The following is a 26,821-nucleotide window of genomic DNA, read 5'->3' as shown; positions in this document are numbered from 1 at the left end:
AGCCCCTGAATCCCCTTGTCCTTTGCTTTTTCCGCCTGAGTAGGTGTGGCCTCCTGGTCTGCGATGGATTTCAATGCTGCGTGAATTTCCCCTGCTAGTGACTTACCATTGAGGGCCCTTTGCAAGAGTCTAAGCGGCACTGTGTAAGACACCTTAGGGATAATCTTTGGGGACCCAAGGACTTGGCTGAAAATGCGAAATCCTTAGTGCCTGTATAGAAAGGTAGGGATGATTGGTGATGGGGGAAGGAGGGGTGGAGAGAGGGGTGTTCCTTGTCCTTAGACCCCTTTCCTGGCCATGCTTGTTCAGCCTTCCTGTGTAGACATCTTGCTGGAGCACGATGACACCTGGCCCCACACCCCATCCAGCTCTCTACAGGTCTGGGCTTACCCAGCCTTTTAGGAAGGGTCAGCTGGCCAGGAGGAGTTTGAGGGCTGAGACCAGTATCAGGCTTATGGCTGTGGGAGCAAGAAAGGATAAGAGATGTTTGCGGCTCGGGCACAGTGGCTTAGGCCAGGTGCGGTGGCTCATGCCTGTAATCTCAGCACTTTGGGAGGTTGAGGTGGGTGAATCGCTTGAGCCCAGGTGTTTGAGACCAGCTTGGGCAACATGGCGAGACCTCATTTCTACAAAGAAATACAAAACTTAGCTGGCATAGTGGCACGAGCCTGTAGTCCCAGCTACTTGGAGGTTGAGGTAGGAGGATCACTTGAGCCCAGGAGTTCAAGACTGCAGTGAGGTGTGATGGTGCCATAGTACTCCAGCCTGGGGGACAGAGCGAGACCCTGTCTCAAAAAAAAAAAAAGAAGGTGGGCTGAGCATGGTAGCTCACGCCTGTAATCTTAGCACTTTGGGAGGCCAAGGCAGGCGGATTGCTTGAGCTCGGGAGTTTGAGACCAGCCTGGGCAACACGGTGAAACCTTGTGGTGGTGTGCGGCTGTAGTCCCAGCTACTTGGGAGGCTGATGTAGGAGAATCACTTGAACCCAGGAGGCGGAGGTTGCAGTGAGCCAAGATCGCACCACTGCCCTCCGGCCTGGGTGACAGAGCAGCTCTCCGTCTCCAAAACAAACAAAGTGTAGGCAGCTGCTGAAATCTGTGGGCATTGATTGCCAGGGTGGGTGCGTCATGGATGACAGCAGGCCCTCGATTGCACCTAGGGGTGTGATGCACTCCAGCCAGCTGCTTCTGCCTGGTAGGTCCCCAAGAGGGAAAGCCAGTCTTTTGTTCCTGAATGCTGCGGGGCAGGAGTGTTACTGGCTCCCACATGACTGCAGTGTGCTGGGGGAGGCTGATTTAGAACATGAGCCCTCAGGAGTGTCATTCATTTCATGGTTCATCTTTTTTTTTTTTTTTTTCCTCCTTTTTTTTGAGATGGAGTCTTGCTCTGTCGCCCAGGCTGGAATGCAGTGGTGAGTGGTGTGATCTTGGCTCACTGCAACTTCTACCTCCCAGGTTCAATCAATTCTCCTGCCTCAGACTGCTGAGTAGCTGGGATTACAGGTATGCACCACCATACCTGGCTAATTTTGTTGTTTTCTTCAGTAGAGACGTGGTTTCAACCATACTGGCCAGGCTGGTGTTGAACTTCTCACCTCAAGTGATCCACCTGCTTTGGCCTCCCAAACTGCTGGGATTATAGGCATGAGCCACCATGTGGCCAGTGTCCACTTTTAAAATGTAAGTGTCAGCCAGGTGTGTTGGCTCATACCTGTAATCTCAGCACTTTGGGAGGCCGAGGTGGGCAGATCACAAGGTCAGGAGTTTGAGACCAGCCTGGCCAACATGGGAAAACCCCATCTCTGCTTAAAAAAAAAAAAAAATGCCAGGTAAGCCAGGTATTGTGATGTATGCCTGTAATACCAGCTACTTGGGAAACTGAGGCACAATAGTTGCCTGAACCTAGGAGGGGAAGGTTGCGGTGAGTTGAGATCATGTCACTGTACTCCAGCTTGGGTGATGGAATGAGACTCTGTCTCTAAATAAGTAAATAAATAGATATCTCAATGGCCAGTAAGTATATGGAAAGGTGCTCAGTGCTGTTAGTTGTGAGGGACATGCAAATGAAGACCATAAGAAGATGTGATTGGACATTCACCAGAATGTTAAAAGTTGTAAGGACTGACAGCAGCAAGTGTTGGGTTGTTGAAGAGCAACTGGAATGCTGTCCCTGTTTGGGAGGTGGGACCGTGTGTGTAGATTATACAGCTAGTTTGGAAAACTAGCAAAGCTAAGCTTATGCTTCCCTTATGACCACCAATTTCATTCTTGGACACCCAGGGAAAACCAATGCCTGTGTCCACCAAACGACCGTCATAGCAGCTGGATTTATGCTGGCCAGAACCTGGTAGAGTACAGCGTCTATGAGAATGCTCAGATTAAAAGAATGGATGCCTCTCCTAGACATGGTGACTCTGTGTGATTGTCATTTTTTTTTTTTTTTTGGAACCAGGTCTTTCTCTGTTAACCAAGATCATGACTCACTGCAGCCTTGATCTCCTGGGCCCAAGCAGTTCTCCCCCCCTCAGCCTCCCCTGTACTAGCTAATTAAAAAACAAAACACAACTGTGTAGAGACGGGGTCTTGCTATGTTGCCTAGGCTGGTCTTGAACTCCTGGGCTCAAGCGATCCCCCTGCCTCTGCCTCCCGAAGTGCTGGGATTATAGGTGTGACCCGCTGCACCCAACATTACATTATTATATATCACATAATATATAGTAGGCATGACCCACCGCACCCATCATTTTATTGGAAGTTCAGTAACAAGTGAAAGGAAGCTACAGTGACAGTCAGTATAGTGATTTCCCTGGGAGAGTGACTAGGAGGGGCCCTAGTCAGTACCACTAAGAGTGCCTTCTGGAATGTCAGGAAGGGTGTGTCTGATACAGCAAGCTGTTCACCTATGATTCCGTGATCAGGGCACGTACAAGTCAGCGAGAGTAAATAGAATCACATGCTGTTCCCCTCAGTACTGAGCTGAGGTCATCAAGTTACTCCACAGCTGTACACTGCAGTGCTGCTGGTCGGCCAGTGCTTGTTCAAGCGCAGGCAACAGCAACTTCATCGAGTGCTTTGGCGTTGGGGATGGCTTTGCATCACGCTGCTGGGGATGGCTTTGTGTCATGCCAGGCTGTTTGGATCCCCTTTACTGTCACTCTGCACGTGTCTGAGCTTTCTATCCAGAAATGAATTTGCGGATGGTGGTGGCACCTGCATTCCTACTTCACTGTAGCCTGACTGTTTAGAGGCAGGATTTTCAGGAGCCAAGGCCATTCTAAAAAGCCTCTCGTGAAACTCTGTGCTTCTAATTAGCAAACTTGCCATATTCAAGTACAGCTTTTTTTTTTTTTTTTTTTTTTTTTGAGATGGAGTCTCGCTCTGTCGTCCAGGCTGGAATGTACTGGTGCTATCTCAGCTTACTGTAACCTCCGCCTCCTGGGTTCAAGCAATTCTCCTGCCTCAGTGTCCTGAGTAGCTGGGACTATAGGTCCCACGCCTGGCTAACGTTTTGTATTTTTAGTATAGATGGGGTTTCATCGTGTTAGTCAAGAGTCAAGTTGGTCTCTAGCTTCTGACCTTGTGATCCCCCTGTCTCGGCCTTCCAGAGTGCTGGGATTACCGGCGTGAGCCACTGCACCTGGCCCAAAATGTTTTTTTGAGGCAGCATCATCAATGCATTCTGTGTGATGCAGTTAGCGCTGCTGTGTGTTGGAGCATTCCTGGAGGCTGTGACGGCATCCCACGGTTTGATGGTTTGATGGAAGGGAGAGGGAAGGAGTGCTAATACTGACTGTAAAGTGTGATTAGGAGATCCAGTTGTGGTGGCACATATCTGTAATCTCAGCTACTCAGGAAGGTGAGGCATGAGAATCGCTTGAACCACAGGGGCAGAGGTTGCAGTGAGCAGAGATCACGTCACTCACTGTACTCCAGCCTGGGCAACAGAGTTTTTTTTTGAGACTGTCTCAAAAAAAAAAGGTACAATGAGGAGAGCCTTAATTTCAGTCACTTCCCAGTGTACGCTGGTTGGCTTGCCCACCTTTAGAGAGGGAAAAGATGGTTTGCCTTCAATGACCTGGATATTTTTTTCTTTTTTCATTGAGACAGGGTCTTGCTCTTCTGCTCAGGCTAGAGTGCAGTGGCACAGTCATAGTTTACTGCAGCCTCAACTTCTTGGGCTCAGATAACTCTCCCACCTCAGCCTCCTGAGTAGCTGGGGCTACAGGCATGCAAGTGTGGCTAATTTTTGTATTTTTTGTAGAGATGAGGTTTTTCCAGGCTGATCTTGAACTTCTTGTTTCAGACCATTCTCCTGTCTTGGCCTTCTGAAGTGCTGGGATTATAGGCATGCTGGATTGTATTTTGCTGTGAGTTTCAGCTTGTTTGACTTAGAAAGAAGACGTTCAGATGAGGAAGAAGCTATAGGTCCCTGAATATCACAGGGTCTGTTAAGTATGTGGCAGTCCTATTGTCCCTTTTTCTACCTCATTGCAACACTCTGTGGGCTGAGAGGATGGTGGGGATGAAAGGCCTGGAGCAACTGTCCAGGAGCCAGTGCCTCCCCCTGCCCTGGCCGTGCCCACGGTGCTGGGCTTCCCACTGTAGAGGTAACTGCAGGTGCATCCTACCTGCAGACACACCTGCGGACCAGAGGCTTCAGGCTCCAGAATCAGCATCTTAGTAACGTAAACACAAGGTCTAGACTGTTGTCACATGGCAGAGGCCAGGGTGGCGTCTCAGAGTCAGACAGGTCCTATTTCTGTAGCCGAATGTGTGAATACCGCCACGGAGCAGAATCAGGTCAGATTTTGCCTCCAGATGAATCTTCTTGCAGTAACACATTTAGGTTTGTTCATGTCGGGGTCCGTCTTTTCAGGATTGGCTGGAGTGCCAGCTACCGGTTCCTTCTCTGCTGAGTTTCTTGGTCTTCTCTCCTGCTGTTAGCCATGAAAGTGGAATGAGGTCATTTTGAGTTTTTGATCTCTTGTCTTAAGAATATATCTCTACAGCAGAGCGCGGTATCTCACACCTGTAATTCCAGCACTTTGGGAAGTCCAGGCTGGAGAATCCCTTGAGCCAGCATCAGCAAGAGTTTGAGACCAGCCTGGGCCACATGGAGATACCCCTGTCTCTACAAAAAAAATTAAGAAAAATTAGCCAGGCAGCTGAGTGTGGTGGCTCATGCCTGTAATCCCAGCACTTTGGGAGGCCGAGGTGGGCAGATTATGAAGTCAGGAGTTCAAGACTAGCCTGGCCAATGTGGTGAAACTCCATCTCTTCTAAAATATAAAAAAATTAGCTGGGTGTGGTGGTGCACGCCTGTAGTCCCAGCTACTGAGGCTGAGGCAGGAGAATCTCTTGAACCTGGGAGGCGGAGGTTGCAGTGAGCCGAGATCGTGCGACTGTACTCCAGCCTGGGCGATTAAAACTTTGTCTGGGTTGGGCACGGTGCCTCTAATCCCAGCACTTTGGGAGGCCGAGGTGGGTGGATCACCTGAGGTTGGGAGACCAGTCTGATCTACATGGTGAAACCCAGTCACTACTAAAAATACAAAAATTAGCTGGGCGTGGCGGTGTGTGCCTGTAATCGTAGCTACTCAGGAGGCTGAGGCTGGAGAATGGCTTGAACCTGGGAGACAGAGGTTGCAATGAGCTGAGATCACGCCATAGCTCTCCAGCCTGGACAATAAGAGCAAAATTCCATCTCAAAACAAACAAACAAAAAATACAAAGTTTCTCTTTTTTTTTGAGACAGTTTCAAGTCAATATAGACTGTCTGATCTTGTGTGCCTGAGATGTAGCACTTCCTCTGAGAGTGGTCATGGAGAAAAGGTTCGGGCAGTTGGGGTGGAAGGTGCTGGCTTCCTGTTGGATGGAGATTCTGATGTGACCGTGTGGTTGTCCCTTGCTATCCCGGTGCTGCCTCGCCCTTGGTAGTGATCCCCAGACTGACGGGGACTTTATTCCAGCAGGAGGTCACTATCTGCTGCTCCCGTGAAGATGTCTACTCCAGACCCACCCCTGGGCGGAACTCCTCGGCCGGGTCCTTCCCCAGGCCCTGGCCCTTCCCCTGGAGCCATGCTGGGCCCTAGCCCGGGTCCCTCACCGGGCTCCGCCCACAGCATGATGGGGCCCAGCCCAGGGCCCCCCTCAGCAGGACACCCCATCCCTACCCAGGGGCCTGGAGGGTACCCTCAGGACAACATACACCAGATGCACAAGGTAGGGAGCCCTCTGCCCCTTGCGCCTACGACCCCTGCCCCCTAGGGCTGCAGGCAGCCTCTGGACCGAGGCCCTTACTTGGAGGCCAGCGGGGAAGCCTTCTTGTTGGATGTGGCCTGCCTTGGCTCAGCCCCCACCCCAGTACCCACTGTCGTGAACAGAGGGGTCAGCTCGTCGGACCCCCATCCTGTGCTGGCACATGTTCTGGGCCTGAGCAGCACATCCTGGCCCCCAAGGGTACTTGCCCCATCATTTCCCGCTCCCTTGCTTTCTGCGTGGGAAATTTGGAAATAGCACTCCAGAGTTTTATTTTGGTAATGAAGAACAACATCCAAATTCCTAAAAAGGGTTTTAGACATGTCGTCTCCCACGTTCTGGCTGTTGGGCTCACCTGTGCAGCTCGCAGAGCCGAGCAGTTGGTACCTTTTGCCCCAAGGTGTGTCCCTCAGCCACTCTCCTTACCACTCACTGGGGCTGAGCGGGGCCTTCAGCCAGCGAGTCGGAGAAGTCGCTTTAAGGGGCCACAGGAGGTCCTGGGTGGTAGAAGATGAGGATTGCTTGACCACAGACTCTCAGGTGCTCACGCTTCACTGGGCAACATTATCTTGGAGCCAAGCTACTTAGTCATGCTGGGGATGGGGGAGATGCACTCTGTTGTCAGGTGGCTTAGCTGAGCCACCACCTCCTGTTCCACATGTTGACCCTGCCTTGTCATTGTCCCTCTCACAGCCCATGGAGTCCATGCATGAGAAGGGCATGTCGGACGACCCACGCTACAACCAGATGAAAGGAATGGGGATGCGGTCGGGCGGCCATGCTGGGATGGGACCCCCGCCCAGCCCCATGGACCAGCACTCCCAAGGTACCCAATTGCGTCCCTTCCTGTCTTGTGTTTGCCACACACCAGAGTCCTCAGATCATTTTCCTCCCCTGGGTTCCCATAGATGGATTCAGGGAGTGCCTAGGCTGATGTAGTTGGTGGGTGGCCCGTCACAGAGGGCTGTCTGGCGTGGTATGGCTGGTGCTCTGTTCTGGCCACCTTGTGTTGGAGCAGGCCCAGAAGGGCAAATGCTGGTTGTGGGGCAGACCATGTTCAGCATGGGGGATAGAGAAGGGTTGTGCAGAGCAGCAGCCTTTGCCACCCGGGTGCTTACTGGAAATACAGATTCCTGGGCCTGCGGCTCTGTTTCGTGAGTCCAGTAGGTGCCTTTTCTCTACGAGGGCAGTTGAGAAGTGATATGGTAGGTGACTTGCCAAGCCCTTGTTGTCATCGGGTGGGAAGCTCAGGGGCTCCACTGGGAGTGGAAGTGTTGGGGGTGGGCCTGAGGGTGTGCACCCTGTCTGTGTGCAGGCAGGCGGAAGCCGGGAGAGAGCCCTGATTTCATGTTCAGGTTCTTGGCATTAACCAGCAGCCCTTTACTGAGATGTGGGCCAAACCAAACCCACCATGCAGGTGCTGGGCCTCCAGCGCATGCCCTCAGGGTGCCCCTGGTTGACTCGAGAAGGAAGCCATTTGACTGTGCCCTGTCTCAGAGTAGGAGCTGGTGTAGGGGGAAGAGGTTGTAAAAATCACAGACGTATGCTGCCGAGTGACCAGTGGGCTGGCCTTTCTCTGCAGGTTACCCCTCGCCCCTGGGTGGCTCTGAGCATGCCTCTAGTCCAGTTCCAGCCAGTGGCCCATCTTCAGGTCCCCAGATGTCTTCCGGCCCAGGAGGGGCCCCACTGGATGGTGCTGACCCCCAGGCCTTGGGGCAGCAGAACCGGGGCCCAACCCCATTTAACCAGAACCAGCTGCACCAGCTCAGAGCTCAGATCATGGCCTACAAGATGCTGGCCAGGGGGCAACCCCTGCCTGACCACCTGCAGATGGCCGTGCAGGGCAAGCGGCCGATGCCTGGGATGCAGCAGCAGATGCCAACGCTACCTCCACCCTCGGTGTCCGCTACAGGACCTGGCCCTGGCCCCGGCCCTGGCCCCGGCCCGGGTCCTGGCCCGGCACCACCAAATTACAGCAGGCCTCATGGTAAGGCTGGCTGTCCTGGCCCTCGGGTGTCTGAGAGCGAATGGCTGGGGCATGGGTGGCAGGGTGGACAGACCTGGGCTCTGCTGCCAACTGGCTTCCCCGCTTTGGGATTGCATGGGGCCCGTGCTGCACTTCGGATGCTTGGGTGCAGGGTGTGGCGGCTGTCCTGCTACATGCTGCTTTCTCAGCTCCCCTTTCTCCTGGGGGAGCTTGTTGATAGGTATCTGCTGTGTCTCCTGGACCCAGGGCTGCCCACCAGGGCTGGACGTGGGCATAAACCTGGGATGCACTGTTTTCTCTTTTGTTTGTTTCTCCCTATGTGTAGGTATGGGAGGGCCCAACATGCCCCCACCAGGACCCTCAGGTGTGCCCCCTGGGATGCCGGGCCAGCCTCCTGGAGGGCCCCCCAAACCCTGGCCTGAAGGTGAGCTCCCTCCTCTCTAGTGGTGCATCCATGCCCTGATTCCCTATCACAAGCTTGGGTGACACAGGCCTTGAGTTGAGCCCCGGCAGAGAGAAAGGGTCGAGGGTGGTCAGGCCGAACTGCAGCCTGTACTTTTCTTGTGGCCATCCCTGAGTCTCCCCTGTACCCAATGAGTGCCCAGAGGCTTTCGTTTCATTCCCTCCTCTGACAGTTGGTGGCCTTCCCTGAGTCCCTGAGCCTTGTCAATGTAGTTGCTCAGTAAGTACTGCAGGCTCCCATTGATTGGGCTCAGAGGCAGTGGTACTCATTACCTGCCCTCTTGGAGCCTGAGGTTTAGCGATGGGCTTTGAAGGCAAGTTGCTTCCATTGGATTTAGCTGGCACTAGGAGGAGGTGACAGGAAATGCTGCTGTAGGTCCACAGACAGAACAAAAAAGCCTTGGGGGCGTGGGGCTGGGCACAGTGGAGGGTGTGAAGGGTGAGGCTGAGATCTGGAGGAGGTTGGAGCCCAAGGCAGGTATGAGGGACACCCCTGCATGAGAGGTGGGAGATGGGTGGGGTGGGGCCTGGAGCAACCAGCAGCTTTCCGTTTCCAGCCCAGGATGGGCCCCAGAGCACAACATGATACCCTGGCTTCTTGCTTCCTCCCAGGACCCATGGCAAATGCTGCTGCCCCCACGAGCACCCCCCAGAAGCTGATCCCCCCTCAGCCAACAGGCCGCCCTTCCCCTGCGCCCCCTGCCGTCCCACCTGCCGCCTCGCCTGTGATGCCACCCCAGACCCAGTCCCCCGGGCAGCCAGCCCAGCCTGCGCCCATGGTGCCGCTCCACCAGAAGCAGAGCCGCATCACCCCCATCCAGAAGCCTCGGGGCCTTGACCCCGTGGAGATCCTGCAGGAGCGCGAGTACAGGTGAGGGTGCAGCCCCACTTCCCAAGGTCACTTCCTTCTGTCCCCCATGTACCCCTAGGGAAGCCACTCAACTTCCTCCCCAACCCTGGGAAATAGTGCCCTGTGCCTACCACTGCCACTTGGCCTGTACCTCTTTCCTCACCTCCCTGCTCCCACCTTGCCTGCAGTCTGTTTCCCACACAGCAGTTTGATTTCTCTTTTTATAATTGATGAACATCAGGTCTACTCCCTGGATTCAAACTTGCCTGTAGCCTCCGATTATCTGTCCAGTAAGCTTTCCCTTAATGTCCATTCCTGCCCAGCATCCTTCCTCACCCACCCCACTCTCTCTGTTCTTCTTTTCATTTAATTAACAAGTTAGGCTTGTTCCTGCCCCAGGACCTTTGCACAGGCTATGCATGGCTCCTTCTGCCCATTCAGGCCTCATTGCTGGGGTTCCCTCTTCATAGAGGCCTTCCTGTCACTTCCAGCCACTCTCTGGAATTGCAGTGGATATTTTATTTTTTTAATCTCCTTTATGGCTTGATTTTTCTAATGAGGCTGAGAGTTCCTCTAGAGCAACAAACAGCCTTATTGGTCTTGTTTAGTGGCCCTGCACTCAAAATGGTCCCTGGCATACAGTTGGTGCTCAATGAATATGTGCAGAAAGACTGATTAAGAGGATCCTCCCTCATAACCTTCCCATGTAACCTTTGTGACCTTCAGACCGAGCCTGTAAGGTCACTCCGAAGGGTCTCCTGAGTTTTGAGATGAGAACACTGAGGTGCGCAGGTGAAGTAGGTGCCCACGGCCCCGTGTCTCATCATGCCAGGGCTGGGTGGAAACCCTGGCCCACTTGATGCAGGGCCTGGCTCACACCACTGAAAAGCCATGACCTGGCCGCCCTTATCAGGAATCTTGTTTGCTGCCCCTGGAGCCCCAGTCCTGAGGAGTCCCCTGGGTTGCCTCCCTCTCCGCTCTGCCCTACAGCCAGCATCCTCATCTGAGGCCTCTCTTGCCTTGTGACCAGCGCCTGCTTCCCCTCGAGAGATGGGCCCCTGCAGCCCCAGCTGTAACCGGGTGCCCTGGCAATCCTATCACTGCCTGTGCTCCTTCTCGTCCCTGCTCCCAGGCTGCAGGCTCGCATCGCACACCGAATTCAGGAACTTGAAAACCTTCCCGGGTCCCTGGCCGGGGATTTGCGAACCAAAGCGACCATTGAGCTCAAAGCCCTCAGGCTGCTGAACTTCCAGAGGCAGGTGGGTGCCGGCACAGCTGCGGCTTTCAGAAAAGGGCCCTTGTTACCAGCACTGCTGCTAAGGCTCCAAGTTCGACTTGCCTGACCAGTATTACATGTACCTGGGCTGTGAAAAGCAGCTGTGGCCACCCATCGGCGTTCACTCACCGCACAGCCTTCCTCTCGTGGCCTGCACAGTGGTGGGGGCGTGGACCTCGCTACCCTAAAGCACTTGCTTCCTTGAACCAGGAGACTCGCATGGGTCTTTTTCTTTTCTTTTTTTTTTTGAGACAGTCTCACTCTGTCGCCCAGGCTGGAGTGCAATGATAGGATCTCGACTCACTGCAGCCTCCGCCTCCCAGGATCAAGCAGTTCTCCTGCCTCAGTCTCCCAAGCAGCTAGGATTACAAATGTGTGCCACCATGCCCGGCTGATTTTTATATTTTTAGTAGAGATGGAGTTTTACCATGTTGACTAGGCTGGTCAACACTCCTGAACTCAAGTGATCTGCCTGACTTGGCCCCCCAAAGTTGTGGGAGTACAGGCGTGAGTCCAGATGGAGTTTTACCATGTTGGCCCCTGGTTGACTCAAGAGAAGGAAGCCGTTTGTGCCCTGTCTTGGAGTAGGAGGTGGTGTAGGGGGAAGAGGTTGCAAAAATCACAGATGTATGCTGCTGAGTGACCAGTGGGCTGGCTTTTCTCAAATGCCTGAACTCAAGTGATCTGCCTTCCTTAGCCCCGCAAAGTGGTGGGATTACAGGCATGAGCCACTGCGCTGGGCCCTGCACGGGTCTATTTTTGAGGATGCTATACATATTTTTTTTTTTTTTTGAGATAGGGTCTCAATCTAGCTCAGGTTGGAGTGCAGTGGAGAGATCACATCTCACTGCACACTCAATCTCCCAGGCTCAGGTCATCGTCTCGCCTCAGCCTCCCGAGTAGCTGGGCCTATAGGCATGCACCATTACACCTGGCTAATTTTCTTTTTTTTTTTTTGAAACAGGATCTCACTCTGCCGCCCAGGGTGGAATGCAGTGGTACTATCTCAGTTCACTGCAGTTTCTCCTCCAAGGTTCAAGTGATTTTCCTGTTTCAGCCACCAAGTATCTGGGACTGCAGGAGTGGGGCACCATGCCAGGCTGATTTTTTTTTTTTTTTTTTTTTTGAGAGAGTCTTACTCTGTCACCCAGGCTGAAGTGCAGTGGTACGATCTTGGGTCTCTGCAACCTCTGTCTTTCGAGTTCAAGTGATTCTGCCCCCTCAGCCTCCCACGTAGCTGGGATTACAGGCATGTACCACCATGCCTGGCTAATTTTTGTATTTTTAGCAGAGACAGAGTTTTGTCATGTTGCCCAGGCTGGTCTCAAACTCCTGAGCTCAAGCCGTCCACCTACCTCTGCCTCCCAAAGTGCTGGGATTACAGGTATGAGCCACTGCTCCTGGCCACCTGGTTAATTTTTTTTTTTGTTTTTGTAGAGACAAGGTCTCTCTATATTGTCCGGGTTGATCTCAAACTCCTGCTCGAGCGATCCTCCCACCTTGGCCTTCCAAAGTGTTGGGATTACTGGTGTTAAGCCACCATGCCCAGCCAAGAGTGCTGTACTTCTGAATGACTCCTAAGAGGCTGTGTGTGGGGTGGAGGGGAGGCAAGCTGGCGGTCCGAGAGGATCCCCTGGCTGGGTGTCCAGAAATGATCACCTTCTGTCCTGTGCTCACCCTGCCTGGGGGCACCTACTAGACGTCCCCTGCACACACGGACTGGGTGTGTAAGGCACTTCCAAGACTCCTTTAGTGATGTAGTGTGTGATGTCACCATGTGTGTTCATCATTGTGGGTGCCACAGAGCTGTGTAGAGAGCAAGCTTGGCCTCTTCCCTCCTACAGCTGCGCCAGGAAGTGGTGGTGTGCATGCGGAGGGACACGGCGCTCGAGACGGCCCTCAATGCCAAGGCCTACAAGCGCAGCAAGCGCCAGTCCCTGCGTGAGGCCCGCATCACCGAGAAGCTGGAGAAGCAGCAGAAGATAGAGCAGGAGCGCAAGCGCCGGCAGAAGCACCAGGTACGCCCCGGCAGCCCCAAGGCCCTGCAGCCCGCCCACCTGGCCACCTGGCCACCTGGCCACCTGGCTTGTCCCAGAGGTTGCCCTGGGGCTGTGTTCGCTTTGTTCCTAAACATGCTGCTTGCCTCTCCTTTTGCTCATCGTAACAGTATTCTAGGCACTGAGAGCGTATTGGTGTAAAAACCCAATGGTAGGGAGAAGACAGACAGTGATCAAATCCATGCTTAGCACATCTGGAAGGTGATAGGGTGCAAAGAAAAGTCAAGCCAGGATAGAGAAAAGGAAAGGGCTGTTGTAGACATGATGTTGGGGGAATTCTCTCTTTTGGAGGTAACATCTGGGCAGAGCCCCAAGGGAGGGAGCTGCACACGTGTGGGCAAAGAGCTTTCCGGGAAAAGGGAAAGGTGCAAGGGCCCTGGGCTCGAACATGCCTGTGTCTTTTATGGAAAGCGAGGACCCGTGTGTAGCCAGAGTAGATTGAGTAGCAGGGAGAGCTGGAGGACAGGAGGGCAGGGAGGTGATGGGCAGGTGATGCAGGGCCTTGTGAGCTGCAGGGCGCTTTCACTCTGAGTGCAGTGGGAGCCACAGAGGGTTCTGGGCAGTGCAGGGACTGATGTGACTCAGGGTTTCACAAGATAAATTGATGAGATGAAAGTCTTGAAATCTAAAATCAGTTAAGGATTTGGGCATGATGGTGCTTATTTTGGTCATTTATCTATTTTATAAAGATTTTCTACAATTAATATCTGTTACTAGTATACTGTAAAATAATCTAGAAAATCAACACAGCAATCTCTGTTAACATTTGTGTTTTTTGTTTTTTTTGAGATGGAGTATTGCTCTGTTACCCAGGTTGAAGTGCAGTGGTGCAGTCTTGGCTCGCTGCAGCTTTTTTTTTGTATTTTTAATAGAGATGGGCTTTCACCATGTTGGTCAGGCTGGTTTTGCACTCCTGACCTCAATTGATTCGTCTGCCTTGGCCTCTCAAAGTGCTAGGATTACGGTGCAATGGCGCAATCTCAGCCCACTGCAACCTCTGCCCTGGTTCAAGTGATTCTCCTGCCTCAGCCTCCGAGTACCTGGGATTACATTTGCATGCCACCACACCTGGCTAATTTTTGTATTTTTAGTAGAGACAAGGTTTTCCCATGTTGGCCAGACTGGTCTCAAACTCCTGACCTCAGTCATTCTGCCTGCCTCGGCCTCCCAAAGTGATATTCTAGTTTTAAACAAGCCTTGTGGGGAGACATGTTCCCCTTGCTGCTGAGTGGTCAGCCTTCTCTTTCGTGCGTTCCTGCAGGAATACCTCAATAGCATTCTCCAGCATGCCAAGGATTTCAAAGAATATCACAGATCGGTCACAGGCAAAATCCAGAAGCTCACCAAGGCAGTGGCCACTTACCACGCCAACACAGAGCGGGAGCAGAAGAAAGAGAACGAGCGGATCGAGAAGGAGCGCATGCGGAGGCTAATGGTATGGTCCACCTTCTTGATGTGTGTCCTTCTACATGTGTACCTGGTGCTATGGGCTCCAGGGATTGCTCACCCAGGGTTACCTCAAGGCATTTCACAGCTTGGAGTTAGAGGTGGGCAGAGGGAAAGAGCAGGTGCGGGCTTGGGAGTCAGTCCTGGCCTTGGATCTTTTTAGCTTTGCTGATCCCTCTGACCATCAGAGTGACTGCAACCTCAGGCCACTTAGCCAGCTCCTCTGCCTTCTCTGGAAAATGCAAGTGATGCCCCCTCCCCTGGTTCTGTGAAAGCTACAGGTGGTGTGATCCAGCTCCCTCACTCCTAGGATAAACATCTCTGAGTATTTGTGGCCAAGTCGCTGGTTGGACAGATATTGGCAGCGTGCTCTGGGGAAGGCACTACTGTGTGTGGGGGGGACACAGAAGGGAACAGGATACTTTCCTGCCCTTGTCAAGGCTCCTGCTTAAGCTCGATGGGGAGATACTCAAATGAAACAGAGTAGTGGATGGTGACAGCTGAAGTGAGGAGGGTGAAGCAGATGATGGAGAGGGACAGGGTAGTAAGTGAAGGCCTCAGAACAGAGGCCCGAAGGGTGGCCCTGATGCACAAACGCAGAGATCCAGGAGAGGAGCCCCAGCCAGCGGGGAACAAAGGCCGAGGTGGCAGGCAAGCCATGTACCAGGGACAGCCGGTAACCCTGGGCTCCCAGAACAGCGTCATGTTGGAGGAAGTGAGGTCAGAGCTCACAGGGTCAGGTGGGATGTGGAACCTTTCAGACCATTGGGAGGACTCTGGATTGAATTCTGATCATGAAGGGGAGCCCCACCCGGGATGGATTTGGCCGTGGGATGACGTGATCTGATGTATTCTTAGAAAGTTGGGGGCTTGCTGTGTGCGTTACTGAGAAGGATGTGCCTTGGACTTGATGGAGAGAAGGCTTTGGATTCGGGGTGTGTTTCGTGGGCAGAGAGGACAGGACTGGCTCATGGCCTTTGTAAATGGCTCCTGGTGGGACTGTCTGCCTAGCAGGTGCCTTTGGAACCTAGCCCTTGGTAGGTTTTGAGGAAATGGTTCCTGAATGGGGAGTCGATTGCTGTGTGGAGGGCTGGCGGTATGGCACCTGCGTGAGCCACGCTGCCTTCAGTGCCCCTCGGGGTTTGCCAGCTGTGAGTGTTCACAGACCTGCACGTTGCACCACCACATTGCCATAACCCCACGCTTCTGTAGGCTGAAGATGAGGAGGGGTACCGCAAGCTCATCGACCAGAAGAAGGACAAGCGCCTGGCCTACCTCTTGCAGCAGACGGACGAGTATGTGGCTAACCTCACAGAGCTGGTGCGGCAGCACAAGGCCGCCCAGGTGGCCAAGGAGAAAAAGAAGAAAAAGAAAAAGAAGGTGTGCTGGGCCTGGCATGGCGCCTGCTGCAGAGTGGGATGGGGGCAGCCATCTTTGCCTGTGTAGCCTCGACCTGGCGGGTCAGGGCCTGATCGTGTCTCTCTATTTCCAGAAGGCAGAAAACGCAGAAGGGCAGACGCCTGCTATTGGGCCGGATGGTGAGGTGAGGAAGCAGGATTTCTTGTGGAAGTACCAACCCAACCCCGAGGCTTTGGTCTATTTCAAACTTTAAAACCTGTATTCTTTTAAAATGACGAACAATAATATATGATGGTGGCAAGAAACCCAGCATGTCCTCTGACTCCCATCCCACCCACCCCTCCATCCCACATGCTGTGTTTTCTTTCTCTAAGGCCTTTTTCTATGCATTTGATGCATTATTCATCTTTCAGGTTTTACTTTACTAAATGTCTGACCTGCAGGAGAGTCACAAGAACCATCCAGAGATGTCCTGTGTGTTCTTTACCCAGGGTTTCCATTTTCACGTTTTGTGTGTGGTTTTTTTTTTCTTTTTATTCTTATTTCTTATTTGTGTTTTGTTTTGTTTCTTTGAGACAGAGTCTTTCTGTCACCCAGGTTGGACTGCAGTGGCTCACAGCCTCGACCTCCTGGGCTCAAGTGATCCTAACCTTCCGAGTAGCTGGGACTATCGGCATGCCCCACCACACCCAGCTTTTTGTTTTGTTTTGTTTTTGAGATGGAGTTTTGCTCTTTTGCACATGCTAGAGTGAAGTGGCGAAATCTTGGCTTTCTGCAACCTCCATCCCCGAAGTGCAAGCAATTCTCTTGCCTCAGCCTCCTGAGTAGCTGGGATTATAGGCATCCACCACCATGCCTGGCTGATTTTTATATTTTTAGTAGAGACAGGGTTTCACATTGTTGGCTGGGCTGGTCTTGAACTCCTGACCTCGTGTTCTGTCCGCCTCGGCCTCCCAAAGTGCTGGGATTACAGGCATAAGCCACCATGCCCTGCCAGCTTCGATCTTCAATAGCTCCTTGTGTGTGTGGTGGGGGGAAGGGTGCAGAGGTTTGCATAGATGGGGTCTCGCCATGTTTTCCAGGCTGGTCTTGAACTTCTGGGCTCAAGTGATTCTCCCACAATGGTCTTCCAAAGGCTGTGGTTACAGGTGTGAGCCACCATGCTTGCCTTCAGGCCAGCTGTGTCACCCAGTGGCTCTAGATTGTGGTTTCTCTGATGTTCCTTGTGATTAGATTCAGGTTATGTGTCTCTGGCAGGCAGACCTCTACCATGGCCCTGGATCCCTTTCAGGGCATCACATTGGGAGTGCATGGCATAGGTTCATAAGCAAGGTCACTGGTGATGCTGACTTTGAATCCTTGGTATCTGCCAAGAGATCCACCACTGTCCAGTTACTGTTTTTTTCTTTTGTAAGTAGGGAGATAATTGAGACTTTGTAACTATGTTGTAACTCCTCAAAATTCGAGCTAATCCCCGTTTTAGTATCTTTTTTTTTTTTTGCCTGTATTAGTTTTTGCTGTGTTTGTTTTAGTATGATGATTTTTAGTTCCATTGTTCCTTCTGCATTGATGTATTTGTTTTTCTATAGTAGGAAAGGTTTTCTCTTTACTCCTGTTTGACCTGTGGGCCATGGTCTGCCAACCCCTGGTGTAGACTCATGGATTCTTGTTTAGTTAAATGAATGGATTCTAATCCTTTAAAATGATTTCTTTTGGTGATTTAGGTTTAGCCAATAGTTGCTTCTTGACATTGGCCCCTGTTTGCTTTTGGCATGTGCCCACCATTCCTGCAGCACTTACTTCCTCACCAGTCTTGGCTTCTGCTTTCCCTGCTGAGCCCCCTGGAGCCAGCCCTTTCTCCAGGGAGTCCTGGTTCCCCCTTTTTTTTTTTTTGAGACGGAGTCTCGCTGCATTGCCAGGCTGGAGTGCAGTGGCATGATCTCGGCTCACTGCAACCTCTGCCTTCGGGTTCGAGCCATTCTAGCTGGGACTACAGGTGTGCGCCACCATGCCTAGCTAATTTTGTATTTTTAGTAGAGACAGGGTTTCATCATGTTGGCCAGGATGATCTTAATCTCTTGACCTTGTGATCTGCCCACCTTGGCCTCCCAAAGTACTGGGATTACAGGCAGAAGCCACCACGACCGGCCTTTTTTTTTTTTTTCCTTCCAAGACACGGTCTCCTTGTGTCACCTAGGCTGGAGTGTGCGGCTGGTGCGATCATGGCTCACTGTAGCCTCAACCTCCTGGACTGAAGTGATCCTCCCACCTCAGCCTTCTGAATAGCTGTGGCTACAGGCGCATGCCAGCATGCCTGGCTATGTTTTCTGTATTTTTGTAGAGACAGGGTTTTGGCATGTTGCCCATGCTGGTCTCAAACTCCTGAGCTCAAGCAATCTGCCTGCCTTGGCCTTTCCAAAGTGCTAGGATTGCAGGGTTGAGCCACTGTGCCAGCTATATATCCTTTTATTACAGAATAATATTTAGATGCCAAGATCTGACTTTGAGGGTGCCCGCTTCTAGTGGGCTATCACTGCTTCTGGGCCTGCTCAGCAGCCAGATCTGGGAAATAGATGAGTATCTGCATTATTCCTTGTATATATTAAAACTCTTGTCTGAGCATGGTGGCTCATGCCTGTATTCCCAGTACTTTGAGAGGCCAAAGTGGGCTCCTCACTTGAGCCCAGCAGTTTGAGACCAGCATAGATAATATGGCAAAACCTTGTCTCTGTAAAAAATTTTAAAGGCCAGGCATAGTGGCTCATACCTGTAATCCCAGCACTTTGAGAGGCCAGGGCAGGCAGATCACCTGAGGTTGGGAGTTTGAGACCAGCCTGACCAACATGGAGAAACCCCATCTCTACTAAAAATATAAAAAATTAGGGCCGGGCGCGGTGGCTCAAGCCTGTAATCCCAGCACTTTGGGAGACCGAGGCGGGTAGATCATGAGGTCAAGAGATCGAGACCATCCTGGTCAACATGGTGAAACCCCGTCTCTACTAAAAATATAAAAAATTAGCTGGGCATAGTGGTGCGTGCCTGTAATTCTAGCTACTCAGGAGGCTGAGGCAGGAGAATTGCCTGAACCCAGGAGGCGGAGGTTGCGGTGAGCCGAGCTCGCGCCATTGCACTCCAGCCTGGGTAACGAGCGAAACTCCGTCTCAAAAAAAAAAAAAAAAAAATATATATATATATATATATATATTAGCTGGGCATGGTGGTGCATGCCTGTATCCCAGCTACTTGGGAGGCTGATGCAGGAGAATTTGCTTGAACCTGGGAAGTGGAGGTTGTGGTGAGCCGAGATTGCACCATTGCACTCCAGCCTGGGAAACAAGGTTGAAACTCTGTCTCAAAAAAACAAAACAAAACCAAAATTTAAAAAATGTTGGTTTAGCTGGGTGTAGTGGCATGTACTTGTCGTCCTACCTATTCGGGAGGCTGAGGTGGGAGGATCACTTGAGTCCAAGAGTTTGAGGCTGCAGTGAGCTGTGATCTCACCATTGCACTCCTTCCTGGTCAAGACAGTGAGACCCTGTCTCAAAAAAAAAAAAAAAAGTCTTGAGGTTATACTGACACCTCCCAATTTTAATCCAACAGCACATGGTTAATTTTATCCTTTCCCCCTTTCCATAATTCTAAAATCAGGAACCTGATTTCCATTAGCAGCAATAGGGTTACTTATCTGCTCCATCGTAGAATACGTAGAAAGTGCATTCCACAGTGCTAATGGGTACCTACCTCTATGCAGAAGCCTCCTATCTAGAGTCCAGTATTTATAGAGTTCCTCCACCCCAGGGTATGTGTTCCAAATACTGTGTTCAGAAGTTTTTGGGGCTGCATGTGGTGGCTCACGCCTGTAATCTCAGCACTTTGGGAGGCCAAGGAGGGTGGATCACCTGAGGTCAAGAGTTCAAGACCAGACTGGCCAACATAGTGAAATCCCATCTCTACTAAAGATACAAAAAATTAGCCGAGCATAGTGATGGACACCTGTACTCCCAGCTACTTGGGAGGCTGAGGCAGGAGAATCACTTGAACCTGGGAGGTGGAGGTTACAGTGAGTCAGGTTCACAGCCACTACACTCTAGCTTGGGTGACAGAGACAGATTCTGTCTCAAAAAAAGAAGTTCCTTGGGGCCAGGCATGGTGGCTCACACCTGTAATCCCAGCAGTTTGGGATGCTGAGGTGGGTGGATCGCTTGAGCCCCCCAGGAGTTTGAAACCAGCCTGAGCAATGTAGTGAAACCTTATCTCTACAAAAAATTAGCTAGGCTTAGTGGCATACACCTGTCATTCCAGCTACTTGAAAGGCTGAGGTGGGAGGATCACTTGAGCCCAGGAGGTCCAGGCTGCAGTGCATTGCATTTGTATTACTGCATTCCAGCCTGGGGAGCTTTTTGTTATTATTACTTCAGACAGGGTCTCTGTCAGCCAGTTCTGTCTCATAGTTCTAGAGCCATCTGGAGGACTCAAGAAAAATGTCATGAAGTGGGAAAGTGCAGCTCAGGAACTTCATGCTCAGTCCTGCTGTGGCTGCTCGTCCTGTTAGTGTTGATAACAGGCACCGGCACTTGCTGCTCTGGTGGTGGATTTGCCTTGTTCTCAGCCAGTGGTACTCAGCCTCTGTTGTATGTTCTAGTCACCTGGGGAGCTCTCTATTATTATTATTACTATTATTTGAGACAGGGTGTCTTTCTCTCTCTCTGTTGCCCACGCTGGAGTCCAGTGGTGAGGTCATGGTTCACAGAAGCCTCGACATCCTGGGCTCAAGTGATCCTCCAGGGAGCTTTTTCTAAGTAGTAGCGGGGTGTGAAGTCATGTGCATGTAGTTGGCAGCTGCTCAGGAGGCTGAGGTGGGAGGATTGCTAGAGTCTAGGAATTCAAGGCCAGCCTGGACAACATAGGGAGACTCTGTCTCTACAAAAAATAAAATAATTTCCTGGGCATCGTGGTGTGTACTTGTGGTCTCAGCTGCTTGGGAGCCAGAGGTAAGAGGATCAGTTGAGCCTGGGGCTTTGAGACTATGATTACACCTGTGAATGACCAGTATACAGAGCCTGTGTAATATAGTGAGATCCATCTCCAAAAAATATAAAGTAAATTAAAAATTTAAAAATAGCAAGGATGCCCAAGCCTCACTCCAGAGCATTTCAATCAGAGTTTTGGGTGTGGGGGAAGCATTTCTCAATCAACGTCTTTGACTGCTTCCCCTAGTGATCCCAGAGAGAATGCAGAGTAGAAGTCCCCAGTTGAGGCAGCCTGCAGAGCCCATTGTTGGGGTAAGGGGTTGCTGTGACCCTCCGTGGTGACCACTCTGAGAGTGACCTTTAACGTGTAGAGACTGATCGATATCCCTCCACTGTGTGGATGGCTTTGACAGTGAGTGTAGCAGTTTTGCAGGTAGTTATAAATTTCTGGAAGATAAAAACCAGAATTTAAACCAAGAACGTTGTCCTCATTCTGGGAAGTTTTCTCTAGGAAATATAAAAGAATCAATGAAGGAGGAAATGTTTATCCATTGAATCTCAACAGTTGGAGTTTCATATTTGTTGCTAAAAGGAACTTATTTTTGAAATATTCCAGTTAGCTTTTTAACAAAAAAGAATGAGGACCCCTGATGAAATCTACAAATAGAGCATAAGTTGGGTAAAAAAAATCAAGATCCAAAGAATGTGAATTAGTATAGCCGTAAGTGTAAAAAACAGGGAGAAAGTGGAAACGTCTAAGTCCTTGTTTCTTATCCATGGAATTGATCTGGAAGGATGTACAGGAATCGGATACCAGTGGACGCCTCTGAAGACAAAACTTAGGCTGGAGAACAGGAGAAGGGGGAGCACCCACATTATGCTCTTCAGTTTTCGTTAAAAAAAAAAAAATGGGCCGGGCATAGTGGTCATGCCTGGAATCCCAACACTTTGGGAAGCCAAGGCACGTGGATCACATGAAGCCAGGAGTTTGAGACCAGCCCGGCCTGAATTTTCAACTGTGTGACTGTCTGGACTGTTTGAAAATTACCATGTATGTGTCAGCTACCTTAAAGAAACAAGTGTCGCTTAGTCAGGATTCATGGGTTATATATTTTTACTGAGTTACTCAATATACAGTTTGTCCATTGTCACCGCCACTGGCCATGTTTGCATGTATATAGAGATAAGTGTATACAGTTGAGTGGGCAGTTCCCACCCTGACCTCTGTAAACCTTTGATCTGGAGGGCCTGCAACCTCTGTGTCACATGGATGACTCTTTTTTTAGCCTCTGGATGAGACCAGCCAGATGAGCGACCTCCCGGTGAAAGTGATCCACGTGGAGAGCGGGAAGATCCTCACGGGCACAGACGCCCCCAAAGCTGGGCAGCTGGAGGCCTGGCTGGAAATGAATCCGGGGTGAGTTGGGCCTTTCATTCCAGATGCAGTTGGGATCCCGAGTCCTCAGTGGGCCTTATTCAGGGAGGTGGCAGCTAGGGGTGATTTTACTTTTATTTGGATCCCTGGCTGGTTTGCTAGGAAAAGTGAATTCTGCTGGGTCTGAGCAGATTTATGTGAAAGCCCTTATATTTTTTCTAGGTATGAGGTAGCTCCGAGGTCTGATAGTGAAGAAAGTGGCTCAGAAGAAGAGGAAGAGGTAAGAGTGCATATCCTGGCTCTTTCAAAGCTCCCAGTGCCCACTTGCAGTGACTTCCACCCTGTGTGCTGTGACCCTCTTCTGCCCTGGCTGGGCGTCTTGCGGGGCAGGGAACAGCTGAGACCCAGTCCTGGCTGAAGTTGGTGCTTTAGAGCTGTGCTATCCAATAGGGCAGCAGCTATCCAATAGGGCAGCTTTTGGTGACATGTCACTGTTTCCATTTTAAATTAAATCATTTGCATTACATTAAAAAAAAAACGCCCAGCTAATTTTTTTTTGTATTTTTAGTAGAGACAGGGTTTCACCATGTTAGCCAGGATGGTTTTGATCTCCTAACCTTGTGATCCGCCCGCCTCGGCCTCTCAAAATGCTGGAATTGCAGGTGTGAGCCAACTTTTTTTTTTTTTAATTGAGACTTGGCCTGGAGCGCAGTGGTGCGATCTTGGCTCACTGCAACCTCCGCCTCCCAGGTTCAAGTGATTCTCCTGCCTCAGCCTCCTGAGTAGCTGGGATTACAGGCATGCACCACCACGCCTGGCTAATTTTGTATTTTTAGTAGAGACGGGGTTTCTCCATGTTGGTCAGGCTAGTCTCGAACTCCTGACCTCAGGTGATTCACCCACCTGTCTCATTTTCAAAATATTTTTAGTAGAGATAGGGTTCCACCAGGTTGGCTAGGCTGGTGTCTAACTGCTGACCTCAGGTTATCCACCCATCTGGGCCTCCCAAAGTATTGGGATTACAGGTGTGAGCCAGCGTGCCTGGCCTCCAGTGTTATTTCTTGTTTTAAAGTCTGTTCTATCTTCGTCACTCCAGCTTCTTGTGGTTATTGTTTGCATGGTACGTCTTTTCCTGTTCTTTTACTTTCAGCCTGTTTCTTTGACTCTAAAACAGCATATGGATTTTGCATTTTCAGCTAGTATGATAGTGACTGCTTTTTGACTGAGTTTCTAAGACCATTTATATATACTGTAATTTCTGATGTGATTGGGCTTACATTTCCTGTTTCTTTTCTATGTATCTCCTGTTTTTGTTTCTCCTTTACTGCTTTCTTTTGTGCTTAATATTATTTTTAGTGTACCGTTTTGTTTTTTTGAATTCTTCTTCTTCTTCTTCTTATTTTTTTTTGAGACGGAGTTTCGCTCTTGTTACCCAGGCTGGAGTGCAATGGCGTGATCTCAGCTCACCGCAACCTCCGCCTCCTGGGTTCAGGCAATTCTCCTGCCTCAGCCTCCTGAGTAGCTGGGATTACAGGCACGTTCCACCATGCCCAGCTAATTTTTTGTATTTTTAGTAGAGATGGGGTTTCACCATGTTGACCAGGATGGTCTCGATCTCTTGACCTCGTGATCCACCCGCCTCGGCCTCCCAAAGTGAATTCTTATTTTTACAGTGCCTTTTTTTTTTTTTTTTCTTTGATACTGAATCTCAGTCTGTTGCCCAGGCTGGAGTGCAGTCGTGCAATCTTGGGTCACTGCAACCTCCACCTCCCAGGTTCAAGTGATTCTCTTGCCTCAGCCTCCTGAGTAGCTGGGACTACAGGTTCATGCCACCACACCCGGCTAATTTTTTTGGTGTTTTTAATAGAGATGGGATTTCACTGTGTTGGCCAGGATGGTCTCCATCTCCTCCTGAGCTCTTGATCCGCCTGCCTTGGCCTCCCAAAGTGCTGGGATTACAGGTGTGAGCCACCGCACCTGGCCTTTACAGTGCCTTTTTAATTTCTTTGTAGTTGCTCTAGGGATTACAGTGTACATCCTTTTCTTTTTTTTCTAAGATGGAGTCTCTCTCTGTCACCTAGGCTGGAGTGCAATGGTGTGATCTTGGGTCACTGCAACCTCTACCTCCTGGGTTCAAGCGATTCTCTTGCTCAGCCTTGCCAGTAGTTGGGATTACAGGCACCTACCATCATGCTGATTTTTGTATTTTTGTAGATACAGGGTTTCACAATGTTGGCCAAGCTGATCTTGAACTCCTGACCTGAGGTGATGCACCTGCCTTGGCCTCCCAAAGTGCTGGGATTACAGGCATGAGCCACTACGCCAGGCCTGTGGTATGCATCTTAACTTACCACAGTGTACATCAGATTAATGCTAACTTGATTCAAGTAAAATAAATTTTGCTCCAGTGTGACTCCATTCTCTCCCCTTTCCTTTGTGCTGTTATGGTCATAGCTTTACCTCTCTGTATAGAATAAACCCTGCAGTACAGTCTTACAGTCAGCGTTTTACACAATCTGTTGATTTTAAAGATGTTAGTAGAGAAGAAATAAGGGAAGATACAGTTAGAGAATCTCCTATACTGGGCCGGGCACGGTGGCTCACTCTTATAATCCCAGCACTTTGGGAGGCCGAGGCGGGTGGATCACAAGGTCAAGAGATTGAGACCATCCTGGTCAATATGGTGAATAAAAATACAAAAAAATTAGCTGGGCATGGTGGCACATGCTTGTAGTCCCAGCTACTTGGGAGGCTGAGGCAGGAGAATTGCTTGAACCCAGGAGGCGAAGGTTGCGGTGAGCCGAGATCACGCCGTTGTACTCCAGCCTGGGCAACAAGAGCAAAACTCCATCTCAAAAAAAAGAATCTCCTATACTGTAGTTATAATTTTCAGTGTTTTTTATTTCTTCCTGTAGTTTGCACTGTTGTCTACTATTGTGCCCTTTTTTAACTTAGAAGATTTCTTATAATAATATTTTTTCTTTTTTGGGATGGAGTCTTGCTCTGTCTCTCAGGCTGGAGGGCAGTGGCGAGGTCTCAGCTCACTACAATCTCCGCCTCCTGGGTTCAAGTGATTCTCTTACCTCAGCCTCACAAGTAGCTGAGATTATAGGTGTATACCTCCATGCCTGGCTAATTTGTGTATTTTTAGTAGATACGGGGTGTCACCATGTTGGCCAGGCTGGTCTCCAGCATCTGGCTTCAGGTGATCTGCCTGCCTCGGCCTCCCAAAGTGCTGGGATAATATTTTTTCATAAGGCATATCTGCTAGCAATACTTTCTGTCAATCCATTTATATCTTGGAATGGATCTCTTTAGCCTTCATTTTGGGAACGGTAGGTTTGCTGAACATAGAATTCTCATTTGAGAGGCTGTTTTTGGTTTTCCTTTTAGCACTTTGAACATGTCATTCTGCTACTTTCTGATCTTGTTTCAGTTTAGAATTTAGCCATTAATTGTATTGTTGCCCCTCTTTATTTGATGATGATTTCTTTTTCTCTTTCTGCTCTTCAGATTTTCTTTTTCTTGGCTTGTAGTGGTTTGACTGTGAAATATATTGTATTTATTCTCTTTGGGGTTTGTTCAGCTTCTTTTACGGGTAGTTAAGTTTTTCATCAAATTCGGGAAGCTTATGATTTCAGTCGTCTATTGAAATTTTATATTTGTCAGTTCATTGTGCTTAAATTAATCAACGTTTCCTTTAGTTCTATGAATGTATTTACGATTACTCTGAATATATTTAGAATCCTAGCTGCTTCAAAAGACCAATTTGTATGTGAATTCCAACATCTGAGAACAGGGACAGTATACCGGTTTTTTTCCTCTTGAGTATATATCATACTCTCCTTTTTTTTTTTGAAACAGAGTCTTGCTCTGTTTTCCAAGCTGTAGTGCAGTGGCGTGATCTCAGCTCACTGCACCCTCTGCTTCCCAGGTTCAAGCGATTCTCCTACCTCAGCCTCCCAAGTAGCTGGGATTACAAGCACCCGCCACCACGCCCGGGTAATTTTTTATATTTTTAGTAGAGACAGGGTTTCACCATATTAGTCAGGCTGGTCTCGAACTCCTGACCTCAGGTGATCCCCCCACCTTGACCTCCCAGAGTGCTGGGATTATAGGCGTGAGCCATCACGCCCGACCTCTCTTTTTTTTTTTTTGCTTACCTCTTCTTCATGTTTAGTTGAAGCCTACTTTAGCTACCCTGAGTCTGACTTTTACCCCCGAGAGGTTGTGGTGACATCTAGTCTGTTTAGTAATTTCCTGGGGCTAAATCTGTGAAATCTGGTTCCCATACAGTGTGTGTGGCCTCTGCTGTATTTGCTCAATTCTTTTTCTTTTTCTTTTTTTTCTTATTGCTATACTAATGAGGATTTGTATATGTTTCTTTTAAACATTTTTTGATTGTCTCTTCCTTTTTTTTTTCCCTGGATCATTAGGGGCAGGCAGTGTTTCTTCGTCACTTTGTGGTCATCTGAAGATTGGGCACAGTTTATGCTCAGACACCTGCCTTCTCCTGCTAATGGTTCAGTTGTCTGAGGAGGTGCATTTTACATTTGGGCCATTGCCGGGTTCTCCCTGGCACTTGTGCTCTACTGGATCCTTTGGTATCTCTGCAAGGGCACAGACTCAGCCAATGATATGCTTTTCTCTATGGCTGATCTCACCTCTGTTGGCAGTGCCATTGGGCATGGGCATTGCTTCCTTCTACAAGTGACTGAGCCCCTTCCACCTCACTGCCAAGCCTCATAGCCTGCCTCCTTCTCCAGCCTGCCATAAGACCTT

General features: G+C 50.2%; 1 protein-coding gene across 9 annotated transcripts in view; it reads left to right on the top strand.

Annotated features, from left to right (window-relative positions):
- The window catches only part of SMARCA4 (SWI/SNF related, matrix associated, actin dependent regulator of chromatin, subfamily a, member 4), a 92,518-nt gene that overhangs the window by 15,282 nt on the left and 50,415 nt on the right, over nucleotides 1–26,821 (top strand). For 3 of the 9 annotated variants that reach the window (XM_012436084.2, XM_012436088.3, XM_012436091.2), the window contains exons 2-13: nucleotides 5,969–6,221; nucleotides 6,951–7,083; nucleotides 7,840–8,244; nucleotides 8,570–8,668; nucleotides 9,319–9,577; nucleotides 10,689–10,815; nucleotides 12,677–12,850; nucleotides 14,151–14,324; nucleotides 15,548–15,715; nucleotides 15,828–15,878; nucleotides 21,951–22,081; nucleotides 22,262–22,319. In XM_012436084.2, the coding sequence (XP_012291507.1) occupies nucleotides 6,000–6,221; nucleotides 6,951–7,083; nucleotides 7,840–8,244; nucleotides 8,570–8,668; nucleotides 9,319–9,577; nucleotides 10,689–10,815; nucleotides 12,677–12,850; nucleotides 14,151–14,324; nucleotides 15,548–15,715; nucleotides 15,828–15,878; nucleotides 21,951–22,081; nucleotides 22,262–22,319 (2,001 nt within the window). In that variant the 5' untranslated portion in view covers nucleotides 5,969–5,999. Of the gene's footprint in view, nucleotides 1–5,968; nucleotides 6,222–6,950; nucleotides 7,084–7,839; nucleotides 8,245–8,569; nucleotides 8,669–9,318; nucleotides 9,578–10,688; nucleotides 10,816–12,676; nucleotides 12,851–14,150; nucleotides 14,325–15,547; nucleotides 15,716–15,827; nucleotides 15,879–21,950; nucleotides 22,082–22,261; nucleotides 22,320–26,821 lie in introns of those variants that run through there. The other 6 variants (XM_012436087.3, XM_012436086.3, XM_012436083.3 and 3 more) reach the window with 3 other exon arrangements.

This window comes from Aotus nancymaae, unplaced genomic scaffold (assembly GCF_030222135.1).
Source record: "Aotus nancymaae isolate 86718 unplaced genomic scaffold, 86718_ANA_hifiasm-v0.15.2.pri h1tg000028l, whole genome shotgun sequence".
Taxonomy (NCBI): Eukaryota; Metazoa; Chordata; class Mammalia; order Primates; family Aotidae; genus Aotus; species Aotus nancymaae.
The sequence above is the reverse complement of the archived record's forward strand: the minus strand, read 5'-3'. Positions and strand labels throughout refer to the sequence as shown.